Source organism: Sphaerodactylus townsendi, linkage group LG04 (assembly GCF_021028975.2).
Source record: "Sphaerodactylus townsendi isolate TG3544 linkage group LG04, MPM_Stown_v2.3, whole genome shotgun sequence".
NCBI lineage: Eukaryota > Metazoa > Chordata > Lepidosauria > Squamata > Sphaerodactylidae > Sphaerodactylus > Sphaerodactylus townsendi.
The window spans coordinates 22,042,721-22,056,852 of NC_059428.1; the positions used below are offsets into that span (position 1 = coordinate 22,042,721).

A 14,132-nucleotide genomic window follows, 5' to 3' on the forward strand; every position below is an offset into this window, starting at 1 on the left:
CTTCAAGTTCTGTGCGCTACTGCTGAGAGGAGGGGCGTAACTAAGGCAAAAATCACGTGGCAAAATCACCAATTAGTAATCCCCTCTCGGCACACACAAATAATTAGCAACCTACTCTCGGGAACCTGTGAGAACCTGCTGGATCCCACCTCTATTTATCTCCCTTTTGCCCCATCCCCTCTCCACCAACTTACCCCTTATTTCTGCCTCTCCCTGTATGTGTAAACTTGCTTCATTTTATGACCTTAACCTTGTTTATTGATCTACCTCGTCCTCCTCTATCAACCTATCACCTATTTCCCCCTTTCTCCCACTCCTATTACCCTGTTTCCCCAAAAATAAGACAGTGTCTCTCATTAATTTTTGCTCCCAAAGATGCACTGTGTCTTATTTTCAGGGAATGTCTTATTTTTCCGCTCCACAGCTGCATGCTCTGGTCAACGGGCATGCTTCCAAACAAAAACTTTGCTACGTCTTACTTTTGGGGGATGCTTTATATTAAGCACTTCAGCAAAACCTCTACTACATCTTATTTTCAGGGATGTCTTATTTTCAGGGAAACAGGGTAATTATCAACCTACTCCACCCTTGCGGCTTTTCCACCTACAACCTTTTGCACTCCACTCACTCCCCAGTCTTGCTGATGTCCCCACCTAGCCTCTCCCCCACCCCAACAATGGCACTTCACTCACTTCCTACCTTTGTAGGACTCCCTATCTAACCCCCATATTCTTGGTACTCCACTACCCTTCTTGCTGTTCCCCCCACCTACTTTCCAGCAAGTATCCAGTGGGCTTGCTGGCTCAGTAGGAACGGTGGCAAGGACTTCCTTCCAGCTCAGTGGTGAGGGCTGTGAGACTAGCAGGAGGGCGGATCCCATATCCCACTCTTTCTCACCAGGCCTGCCATAACTCCCAGGTTGTGCTGCCGCCAGGTACAGCACAGCTTTCGGACTGCACTGTTAGTAGTCCCAATGTTGCTCTCAGGCTGTGCCACCTGAGGTAGGTGACTCTCTGCACATACAGAGGACACCCTTTTATTTTGGGTGAATATAAATTCCCCATTTTTAAATATCAAATGTTTTTGCAAACCTGAAGGGTCTCCTACATTTGCAGAAACATCTGTTTGGTGCAAATATGACCTTTGTCGGCAGATTTGGATATCTGCAGATGGGAGCCATACTTGGGAGATAATATATAGGTAGGTGGGAATTTATACCCTCAATTTTTTAATGTCTCATTTTTCGGCAAACCTAAGGGTCCCCTAGGTTTTCTGAAACATCTGTTTAGTGCAAGTGTGGATATCTGCAAATGGGGGCCACACTCGGCAACAATATATAATGTCCCATCAGATATGATTGTGCTGTCTTCATTCCATTGCTCAGACTAAAAACAGGAGCTCAGTTAGTGTTCCTGTGTTTCTGTGTTGGTGAAAGATATATCTCAGGGCAGCAGCAATGACTTTCTATTCAGACGCTAACCTTGACATTTCTACATTTAGAGCCAGCCCTGACAAGATTGTCAGAGAACGCATAGAAGGCTGCCTCACAGCTAATTTTAGGTGTCAAAAGTTCAGCAGCATAGAAGAGTGGGGCTGGGGGGGGGGGAGAGAGGAGTAGATGAAAAAATGGATGCAAGGAATATGAAATCAAAATTGAGTTGGAGGTTGGATGTCTTCCAAAGCTACTGTGGCAGGAGGAGTCGGAGTCTATTCCTGTTGGAGTTTCACAGAGTAGCCGTGTCCGTCTGCCAACTCTGAAACTATCTTCAGGGAAAGCACCACATTCTCACACACACACACACACACACACAGCTTGTATTGGTATAAACTAATCTTTAATGCTTGCAATAGGTATTGTACTTCTGCATCCAGAGTTCCTTCTTTGCAACTCCCTTCCTTCCTGGGTAGGAAAAAAGATACAACAGTCAGTGTGGATTAGATCCCGGTTCCTACTTTAAAAAACTATTTATTTTTAACAAATAGAAATAAAGTAGTTCAAATGAAATAAAATTAGCAAAAAAGCACTAACAATAAAGCAAACTCTCCTGAAACCATTTACCCATTTGAGATAAAATGCCGACGGTATAGTTAAACAATACTGCGTGCAAACACATTGTAGTATTGTAATTACTTTGCATGTTTTTACTTACAGTCACAAAGACACATTCATGAATCAGTCAAATTACTTTTTTTCTGCCAATGGAATAGGTGAATGAGGAACACATCTTTGAGAAACATTACTTATCTTCCATATTCAGGAAGAAAAATCACAAATCCTACAGTTCCAATGAAGCTGCTTTGTTTTGTACTCACAAAAAAGTATTTCTTAAAGGAGTACTCATTACTGAAAAGTAGTTGAGTTGTGGCATGTCCAGTTTCTTTCTTTCTTTCTTTCTTTCTTTCTTTCTTTCTTTCTTTCTTTCTTTCTTTCTTTCTTCTTCAAAGTTCACAATTTATAAGCCGAAAGGCAGGATTTTCCCAATTCAGAATGCACCCAGTTTAAGCCAGCAGTTGGAAACATACCGTGTTTCCCCAAAAATAAGACAGTGTCTTATATTAATTTTTGCTCCCAAAGATGTGCTATGTCTTATTTTCAGGGGATGTCTTATTTTTCTGTGTTCTGTTCGTCGGGCATGCTTCCAAACAAAAACTTTGCTACGTCTTACTTTTGGGGGATGCCTTATATTTCGCACTTCAGCAAAACCTCTACTACGTCTTATTTTCAGGGGATGGGGAAACAGGGTACTAGATGGCCATAAACAAGCCATGGTATTGAGTTAGATCCTACATACAATTGCTACTAATCAGAAGGAACTTTCTCAGTTCTCACTTCCTGCTGCAGCCCAAAATCCTTTCCTGAAATGCTGTTCCTTAGGAAACAGGGGACCCCTTTCCACCAGGATGGGGGGGGGGGCGGGGCGGGGGGGATGAAATATCCGCAACAGGAGAAAATGTGCAATTTCTGCCCCCTTCTGTTAACATGAAATCATCTAATCCACTATCTTAGCATTAGAATCAGACATGTTTCTCTCAATTGCTATGATAATACATGACTCAAATGCAATACTCTGTAACTTTTAACATACAATGCCAATAAAGGCTGTTGTTGAGTAGTATTAAAATCTCAGCAATAATGTAGGACTGATACTGCTTTATGTTGGGTTGCCAATTCTGGGTTGGGAAATTCCTGTAGGTTTGGGGGTGGATCCTGGGAAAATCCGTGTTTGGGAAGGAATAGATCTCAGTCATTTCTCACTAGGTGACCATAAGCATGCCTTAAAGTCCACCCTCCAAAGCAATCATCTCTGTTGACTCTGTAGATCTCTGCAGACTGGGGGTCATCTGTAATTTCTGGGGGCCACAGCCTTGTATCACAGAATTGTAGAAAGCCTGTGAAGACTTTTGACAGCTCATACCGCCCTTTGCCTTTCAGTGAATCCTAAGCTCAATCCATGGTATTTCCAGTTAAAGGGGTTTTTTGTAGCCACGTTGAAGAAGAGCCTCCCTGAAATCCTAAAAAAAAATCTATCAGCTGAGCAGGAAACAGTGGGCTAAATAATGAAGCTTCATATGACCATCAGTTGAGCTGCATTCAGCAACTCCATTTAGCTAACACTGAAATTTCCAGTGCAAGAGGCAGAAGAAAATTTTTGATATTAATGGAATGAAGATCTCAGGTACAAGCACGTATTTCCTAAAGCACAGGAATTGGCACTTAGCTGTGAGGCTTTTGCAAACCATTTTGCAGATAAAGTCTTGGCACTCTGCCAGTCCCTGCCTGCTACGATTGATACAATAAGGGAACTGGAGACCCTTTGGCCGTCTTTTGGTCCATATTTGGACCACTTCATCCCACTCAACCCGACTGATGTGGACAGGACCTTGGCTCAGTGGTGGGATTCAAAAATTTTAGTAACAGGTTCCAATGGTGGTGGGATTCAAACAGTGGCGTAGCGCTAATGGGGCTGGGCGGGGCACAATGGGGGCATGACCAGGCATTCCAGGGGCAGGGCATTCCTGGGCAGGGCTGTGGCAAGGACCCAGGGCGCACGCACCCCAGGTGCAGTTCCCTTTCGCCTTGCCTCTAGATTCAAATAATGACTGCTTAAAGTATTAAAAAAGCAATATAGCGAAGTTTAGTGTATTATTTCTTTTTTATATAATTATATTGATTGATTTTAAATAATAACATAAGGAGAGAAACCAAAAACTGTTTACAATTGTTAACATATTACAAACATATCTAATTGTCTATCTCTCTCAAACCCCCCCCCCCAACTAAAACATCCTATATTGCCTCCCTCCTTCACATATTTCCCTCCCTCCCTACTTTCTACTTCCCCTTCAGATTCCTATAACTACTTTATCTATTCCACTTGGAAGAAAACTAACAGAGGGAGAGATCCAAAATCCTTAATCTAAAAGAGTAGTTTAAACTCCTCTCTTTCCAATGTAAATTTCAAGGGAAAAAAAGAAAATGAAAAATCTTTACCTATAATACTTTCTGAACCTTTATACCAAAGAACAAAAAAAATAGAATTACTATATATTGTATTATTTCATACAGTTCATACACACATGGGGGGGTGTCATGGGGCAGGGGGCTGCAGGGGGCCCTGGGAGCAATTTTGCATCTCCCCACTTGATGAGATTTGTTGTACCCAGGGACAGGGATTACCCCCTTGTACCTAGTGGAGTTAATCATTAATAACCGGTTCTCCGAACTGAGTAAATTTTAGTAACCGGTTCTACCGAATAGGTTCAAATAGGCTGCATTCCACCTCTGCCTTGGCTGCTGTATAATCTACCACCTGTCCTTTTGATCTGTGCCCTTCCTGGTTGGTGAAAGCCGGCAAGGAGAAGCTTCGGGGCCACCTGTTGAATATCATCAATATCTTTCTTGAGCAAGGGGTTTTTCAAGGTCGGATTTCAGGCGTGGTCCACCCGCTCCTGAAAAGACCTCAATTAGATCCTTTGGATCTGGTCAATTACCTCCCGGTCTCAAAACTTTTGTTTCTGGGTAAGGTAATTGAGAGAGCAGCGGCAGATCAGCTCCAGAGGTTCCTGGATGATGCAAAAGTGCTGGAGCCCTTCCAGTCCAGCTTCTGTACTGGCCATGGGACCAAGACAGTTCTGGTTGCAGTCGTGGATGAACTCAGGCTCCACCTGGATAGATGTGGTTTGGTGCTGCTGGTGTTAGATCTCACTGTAGCATTCGATATGGTAGATCATGACCTTTTGGTCTGCCACCTCGCTGAGATCAAGGTACATGGGTCAGCCTTGTGCTGGCTCACCTCGTTTCTCCATGACCGGGGACTGCAGGTGGCATTGCGGGGAGAGAACTCCAGGCACCATCCTATAGTCTGTGGAGTGCTGCAGGGGGCAATCCTCTCCCCAATGCTTTTTAACATCTACATGCACCCACTGGCCAGGCTGGTCTGGCGTTTCAAGCTGCAGTGTCACCAATATGCAGATGACACCCAGCTCGTGTTCATGATGGAAGGTCGTCCAACCTCGGACCCTGGAGCTCTCCAGCGTTGTGTGGAGGCCGTGGCTAGTTCGTTGAGAGCGAGTTGGCTGAAGCTTAATCCAGCAAAGATGGAGGTCCTGTGGTTGGGTCGGGGGAAGAGGATGGTGGACCTTTGCCTGCCTATGCTGGACGGCGAGGCCTTACATCTAGCCTCGTCCATCAAGAGCCTGGGAATGACTTTGAACCTGGTGCTGACTTTGAACCCAGGTTTCCCAGACTGCCCAGGTGACTTTTTACCATCTGTGGCAGGCATGGCAACTGGCCCTGTACCTTTTCTGTTCTGATCTGGTCACAGTGATCCACACCTCAAGGCTGGACTATTGTAACTCACTCTACGCTGGCCTACCTTTGTCTGTGATTCAGAAACCTAACCTCATTCAGCATGCAGCAGCCCGGCTCCTTACTGGAGCATCAAGTTGGGACCGGATTACACTCGTCCTGTACCACCATCACTGACTGCCAATCAAGTACCGGATCATGTTAAAAGTGTTGGTTTTAACTTTCAAGGCTATAAGTGGCCTTGGACCTGCATATTTGAGGGACCGCCTCTCTCCGTATTGTCCCACTAGGTTCCTCCATTCTTCAGAGGAAAACCTGCTGGAGGTCCCAGGCCCGAAAGACATCCGGCTGGCCTCTACAAGGGCCAGGGCTTTATGGCCCTGACCCCTTCCTGGTGGAACAAGCTCCCTAAAGAGATTAGGATCCTGTAGGATCTACAAGGTTTTCACAGGGCCTGCAAGATGGAGCTGTTCTGCCAGGCATTCCCATCTGGCCAGCCAGGTTGATTGCTGTATCTGATGCCCATATCGCCATCTTGTGCTCCTGTGGGTATGGCAGGGGATTTTTCACCGTCTGACGTTGTTATTGCTGGCTATTTATTGTACTATTGTTATAATGTTATAGTGTTGTTTTAATTGTTTTATCACTTGTTGTCTGCTGCCCTGAGCCCTCCGGGGAAGAGCAGGATATAAATTGAATGATAAATAAATAAAATAAAAATTCACATTTATAAAAGGATACTCTGATTTTATAGCATAACTAGATTATGCTGAGGAACAAAGTTGGCAGAAATTGTGACTTTTTAATACAGTGATATTGATTTAAGTAAGAGGCTTACAAACTCCAGAGGTTCATGGGGGTTCCCCAAACAAGTTTTCATAAAATATGATTTCATAAAGCACCATATTTTTTACCACATTTGTTTCCAGACTTATTGTATTTTTTGTTATTTTCCAGAAATCATCTATAGCTGGGTATTTAATGAGTTCCCCTCCTTTGTGGCAGAGGATAGTCGGCGGTTCATCTCCCAGGAAACAGGCAACCTCTACATATCCAAGGTGCAACCCTCTGATGTAGGTAGCTACATCTGCCTGGTGAAGAACACGGTGACCAATGCCAGAGTCCTTAGCCCTCCAACGCCACTGACACTCCGAACAGATGGTAAGCAAGTTGGGACTGTGAAGTGAAATATGATGAGACAGTTTTGGGGGAGAAAATGCACTTAAAGATGAAGGGGGGAACACTTGTTATAACTAGGGGCCTTTCCCCACTTACCTTAAGCCCCGCGCTACTCTCCTCAAGTAGCGTGGGGTCCCCCGGCACTCCCCACGAAAGGGGCAGCAACAACGCAGCTGCCCCGACGCTGCCGCTGTCCTGCCCCCTCAGTGTGCAGCATCCCTGGCGCTCTTGTAAACGGCGCCTTTTGATGACCCCGCGCAGAGCGCAGGTTCGTGGGGATGCCCAGGCGCGCACCAGAAATGACGCGCGACAGCAGCACGTGGCGGGGGGGGGGGTCGTGGTAAGTGGGGAAATGCCCAGTGTCCCTTGATCAGAATAGATCGGTTTTTTAAAAGGAAGCGGTTTCCCAGGAATCACTACATGAACTTCAAAAACAGGTTTTATCTGAGGGTAAGGAATATTTGTATATTTATTAATGTGTAGATGCATGCCAACACTCTTTTTCCAAGGAGTTCAATGATTACATATGGGACTTATGGACAACTAATTTTGTCTGGCTTGGGGATCTTTGGTTCCATCCTGTCCTATGATTCCAAGGGACTGATGGGGGGAAATGGCCCCTTTTATCTGGAAGACATTAAAACATAAAATATCTGCCATTCGTTTCTGTAGCTTAACTGGCTAATGCAGCATTCTGTCTGCTTGTTGATGCACTGTGAAAGGTTGCTAGTTCTAGTCCCGCCAGGGACGACTTATTTTTTTTTAAAGAAGAAAAGCGTCTATGAAGGAATTGGGGCTGATTTTTGACCAGGACAATTTTTTTCTGTTTGGGCTGAAAGCAGCGGTATTCTGAAACACCGGTCACAGCACAATGAATCCCCACAGTTTCTGTCCCCAGCGTCATCATGAAGCCACAGGCGAACAACCAGGAAGTTCAGCAAATTTTTGCACCGCAACATGCTGGCCAATAAAAAGCCAGCACCAAAGGCAGGGGACTCGGATTGGGCAGCTTTGTGATGACATGTGCATGTGGGGACGGTTCAATGTTGATTCTAGGAAGGAGAAATTAAAAAAATAAAGAAAGGTTCAGCCTCCAAAACGGGACTCCAGCCAATCGTAGCAGAGACTCGCCCTGCCGATCGCTGCAGACAGCGGGGCCGTGGGGAGTGCTGCTTCTAAAAAACCGCAGCAGAAAGGTGAGATCCCCTAATGGAAAAACTGCAGTAGGGAACATTAACCCACGCTCAAGAACACCCGGTTCTTATGAGCCCGGTCTGCCTCCACTTTAATTCTGAAGTGGGGAAACGCCCTTAGTTTGATCATGCAGGAGGAACTCCACACAACGTCCCTGCCCCCCAATATCCTCAGGACGTCTTATTTTTGCTCAAGGTGTCTTAAAAAAAAACACCTTCAAAGTGCATCTTTTCCCCCTAAGCCACCTGCAAGACGTCTCCTGCCAGGCTGTGTAGAATGCAGAGCTCAGGAGGCTAGTTATTTTTTTCACCCAGTAGTTTCACCCTCTGGTCAGTTTCATCCTCTGCTTGTGCCTGACATTTTGCGTGCTGCAGCAGGGATTCTCCCTGCCCCCATTTGCTGGACGTCTGCTCTGCAGGCTGCAATCTTCGGTTCCTTTTCAACTCAAAAAGTACATAGTAGTACTCAGCTTGTCCTGCTGATTCCAACAATATATAGTTGTCCTATTTTTTAAAAAAATCAGTGAACTATCTCCACCGCTCGGAAGACTGTTCTAGCACCCATTGGAAAGCATTGGATAGACCTGCCTGCTGTGGACCATCTTGGGTTTTCTGTGCAGGAGGAAAAAAACTAAGGCCCCTTCCACACACACACAATAATGCGTTTTCAAACCACTTTAACAACTGTTTGCAAGTGGATTTTGCTATTCCGCACAGCTTCAAAGAGCACTGAAAGCAGTTTGAAAGTGCATTATTCTGCATGTGCGGAATGAGCCTAGGATGGGCAAAATGTCAGACACAAGCTGAGGGGAAAACAGACCAAAGAACAAAACGGTTGGGTGAGAAACAGTCGCTTTTCCTCTCTGATGCCTTTGCTGTCTGTAAAACAAACTAGAAGCCACCTTTTTTTAAAGACGTCCCCTGGACGACTTCTTCTGAAAAGAAGCAGTCACATTCCACAAACATCTTTTTTGTGCTGTGCAAAACGGACCAATGTTGCTATTTCTAAAGCTCTCTTCAGCAGTCTGATCACACACACACACAAACACATAAGCTCATAGGAGTAAGTATTAAACAAAGCCGTAAAACATGCAAACACAGTAAGATACTTGCTCTGTCTTATAAATATTTGAGCACTGTGAGAACATTACAAAGTCTAGGCTTTAAAAAGATGACTTGATTTGATACAGTATATATCCATTCAGAGCTTAGCCTGGAATTAAGTTGATCTCTGTTCATTACTACTGAATTGGAAGTTTCCATGTTTGCACAGCATGAATCCTATATAAGAAGCAAGTCCTTATTTTACTTCATGCCGTAACAGTTTATTTCATTTCTGTGCCAGCTTCAATTTACCATTCTTGACTTTCTGTAATCAGTCAAAGTAACATGTTGTTTCCTGTATCAGGCCTCTATGAAAACAGAAGTTCTTCTATTTTTAATGCACTGACAAGGCTGACTAAAAGAACCTTACTTGATTTGTCAGTTTTAATTCAAAAGGTCATTATTCTCTCTTCTCTCTCACCCCAAGATGGTGGACTCCAGTTGCTCAACAACAGTTATACCCAGCATTGTACCCATGGGCACCATGATGTCCACCAATGTGTTTCTTGGAACCCACTTTCGTCTTCCTCCAAATAAAAATCTAGTCCTAGATTTTTTCCACATCACTGAAACAAAAGGTGCCTCAAGAAGCCCCAGAGACGTTCCTTTTGTGTCTACAAAGAAAACCTTCTCCATTGGAGAAGGTTACTTGGCTTAGTACATCTCAGTACTTTTATGACCGACCCCAGGCCCCGCCCCACAACAGCCATTTTGTCCTTGTCTACATACTCTCTCCCGGAAATAATTTTGATGTGAAGTCTTTTCAGTGTTCTCAACATTCCAAAAGTAAAAAACACAGATTTGGGAAATTCATAGAGTTTTCTGATGGCACTTCTAGTACTGAAACTGAAAGTGACATCACACTGTAGGAATTTAAATTCCTGGCTTGTCATGATGTCACTTCCTTTTCTGAAACAAGAAGTGATGTTTTGGCATTGATCAACATCATAACATCCTTCTATTTTCACCCACCAGTCTTCTTAGTGAGGGTAGGGAACATTGCTTAGAGGTCCCTCACTAGAATTTTGTAAGTAGCAATCATAATGGATTATTGCCTTGGCAGTTTCTAGTATTAGAATAAACTTTTTTTTTATTTTTACTTTTCATTCCTGCATTAATAATCTGCATCTTAATGTTGGATTTTGATCTTCTGTATAGATGTTATGGAGATGATTATATTGCCTATTAAAACATCAACGATTATGACTAAAAGTAATTATATCTTAAGCACTGAACAACTGGCAATTTGGCTTTTACTAGGCAGTCTCTGAGTCCTTGTTAGCCTGTAGACTGTAGAGGAGATGGATACTAAGCAAAGAAGCTGGAACAGTAGAGGAAATACTTTGGAAAGCTGCCTCTAAAGCCCTTTCCACACACGCGTGGAAATGAACCTCCCCCGGCATAATTTATGCCGGTGGAGGCTCGGGGAGCGGCCCCCACTGTATATCGCCCGTGCAGAAAGAGCCTAAGCTTCTTTTTTCCTTTATTGATGTTGGTTGAGCACGAACAGTACAGAATATTCTAGAAAAAAACTTCACTCAGTACTTGGGGTCAGCAAATCTTCAGAAGAAAGCTATTTTATATAGCTTCTTCTTGCATTGTTGAGGGAAATCAAGTTTGTTTTTGGTTTGATGAGTAGCTCTGAGAAGAGAGACATTTAGAATAAACCAATTACAACAATCCTTTCAGTGAGTTTTCCTGTTCCAGATCTTCTTATGCAGAATTCTCAATTGTAGCGATACTACTGGGACTGGGCTTCTTATGACAAGAACGCTCTTGAGACAACATGTCTGTATATTTATCTTCATTGAGGCAGCTGAATAATATTATAGGTTTATGTCAAACTCTGGAAGAATGTAAGAATTTGCTTGTCTTTAGATTAATCTTTTATTTCCTTAGAGCTCTGCCTCAAAGGGAAACTTATCTCCTTGATACAAAGCAAATTAAATAAAAACATCAAGAAATCCTTGAATGGATTCTGAATAAAATGAATACCTCATTTGTGCAGATGTCCTTGACAATTAGTCATTCCACACAATTCAATTTCACTTTGTGCAGACCTAACCAAAAAACAATTTAAAATTCTATCTGAAGGGATAAAAAGTTTCATCAGGGAAAAAAATACATATATCACGCATCATTTCAGTAGCTTCCTCATACCATGTTTCAGGAACTCTGAAGAATTATTTAATAAGGGTTCACAAACAGTAGAAAGATGGAGGCATAAATGCTTCTTTGCAGTCAAAATTCACAACAACTTTCCCCCCCCCATATTCCCCCCCTCCCAGTGCCCCCTGCTTCATGTCCAGAAGATGCCAAAAAATCTCCAAGATCCCTGGTTAATCTGACCTGGAGGAGAAGTCCTTCTCGACCCCAAAGTGGTGCTGAGCATTATCCTGGGCATGTAAGATAGGGCCACAAAGACCTGAACACTGACGCAACTCTTCCAGCCCTCCCTTTCATGCTCTGCCTAAGTTCACAGAACATATATGTATGTAGATCTGTATGTGTGTATATATGTGTGTAAACACACACAGAGATGCATACATATGTAGTATCAAAGGATAAAAAACTCTTTGCCAAGGAACAGAATAAGTCTATAATTTTCCTACCCTACCTCAAAAGAGGTGGACAGTTATTTTTTCAAAAGATTTTGTCCATGACAAGCTTCATTTCCAGTTTTATTCAGGATAAAGTCAGGAGTTTTCAGAACCAAACCCCACTTCATGCCCTGTCTCCTCCCATTTGTTATACTCCCTAAACAACAATCAGATGACCGCTCACCTCTACCTAATTCTGGTCATGTTATCCAATGAATCATAACCATTCACAGAATTTCATTTTCCTATACCTTCCCACCTCCCTCAAATGTTCTTTATAACCCCGGTAGCTCAGAATATGACAAGCTCATTGGAGCTCGGATGCTAAGCAGTCAGTCTACCAAAGAAGTCTGGATTTGCTACGCAGAGGGAAGCAATGGCAAACCACCTCTGCTCATCTCCTCCCTTGAAAAACCCATGAGATGCAACTTCATGGGGTTACCATGAGCTGCAACTTTATAGCCTACATTGCCTTTAAATGTCCTTCCTCTCCTATCACTCCACAAATGTAAGGGTGTCGTTGTTTCCTAAAATCTCCATCTATCTGCAACTCTTCATGAAGGCTAAATTTGGCTTCATCCATATCCATCAACAAAGTGAAGGGAGTCAGGTGCATTTCATTTGGAAAGAGACAGCCCACCTCCCATTCATTTTTTAAGGTGGATGCATTTCCGTTTTCGTTCGTGAAATGAAAAGAGGAAAACCTGAAGACAGATGGAAGCATATTGCAATTATGTTTGGTCAATTTTCTCCATGGCAATTCAAGCTTAAATTTAGTTTGGGCGCATGTATAGGAAACATATGCTGCATCCAGCTGGCTTTTCAAGATTGTTGATTAAAAACAACAACCCAGAACTCGTTTGAACTATCCACAGAAGTTTTGTCTTCTGTAAAAGCAAATTAGATCTGGAGACTTCTTGGGGTCTTAGAATAAAACCTTATGGGTGTCAGCTCTGAGCAAAGCCAAGAAGTGCAATGAGAATGGCCACACTAGCCAATGGAGACTTTCGTGGTGATTTTTGTTTCAGATTTGTTCTATAAGCAAAAAGGAATCCTCCCATACAGGGGTAATGTTAAACTTGTCATCCCTCCTGTTTCTACCTGAAGATCCCTGTTTTGATTTCCTTCTCCCTTGTGCAAAACAAACCCATGATTTTTTTTCCATCATTTGTCTGGGAATTTTCAGTGTTATTGGTATGTTATTGTATGTTCCTCCATGGCAGGGGATTGGACTTGATGGCCCTTGTGGTCTCTTCCAACTAAACAACTATACTCCCTAAACAATAATTAGATGACCGCTCACCTGTACCTAATTCTGGTCATGTTCTCCAATGAATCATAACCATTTGTAGAATTTCATTTTCCTATACCTTCTCACCTCCCCTCAATAGCCTCAATAGCCCAGAATATGACAAATTCATTGGAGTTCGAAAGCTAAGCAGGGTTGGCCACAGTCAGTACTTGGATGGAAGACTAGCAAAGAAGGCTGGATTTGGTCTCTTCCAACTCTATGATTCTGTGGTGCATTGGCATTACACACTATCGGTATATTATATGTATAAACAGCATTCATTATGGTTCTGGTGGGTTTTCTGGGCTGTGTGGCCGTGGTCTGGTGGATCTTGTTCCTAACATTTCGCCTGCATCTGTGGCTGGCATCTTCAGAGGTATATCACAGTGGGAAGTCTGTTACACACTGTGTCCCATCAGAACCAGTTGAATCCAGCTGTGAAAGCCTTTGACAAAGTATTCATTATGTTGGATCTGGTGGTCCTGCTTTGCTAGCAGTGGTGGTTTCCTTTGGTGCAAGAAGGTTTCCCCAGAGGCTGTTATGTCAGTAGAGAACCTCTTGCATTAGGCAAGGCTCCCTGTGTTGGAGGAAACACTGTTGATAGTGGAGTACATCTTCAGGATCAAACCCACTGTATTTAAAAATATGAACTATGCATACAAACAAAACAAATGAACTGCAAAATGGGGACCGCAAACCACCCAAGAACAAAATATAAAAAACAAATTAAATAAGGAATACTTTCTCACTTCTAATCTATTTCTGCCTTATTTGCCCATTGTTTCTGTTTTACCCTACCTTCAGTTGCTCAAGAGCAATTGGCATCCACCAAGGGTTACCCTCTCCAGGTTGGGAAATACTTGAAGATTTTGGGGGTGGAGCCTGGAGTTTCAGGAGGGAAGGGACAGCAGGCATAATGAAGCCAGCACAGAGTAGTGATTAAGAGCAGCAGATCC

At 43.3% G+C, this 14,132-nt stretch overlaps 1 protein-coding gene across 1 annotated transcript in view; it reads left to right on the top strand.

The window, feature by feature from the left end:
• CNTN5 (contactin 5) overlaps positions 1–14,132 on the top strand; it is a 934,675-nt gene that overhangs the window by 704,517 nt on the left and 216,026 nt on the right. Inside the window, exon 8 of the mRNA XM_048492765.1 lies at positions 6,767–6,970. Coding sequence (XP_048348722.1) covers positions 6,767–6,970 — 204 coding nt within the window. The remainder of the gene's footprint in view (positions 1–6,766; positions 6,971–14,132) is intronic.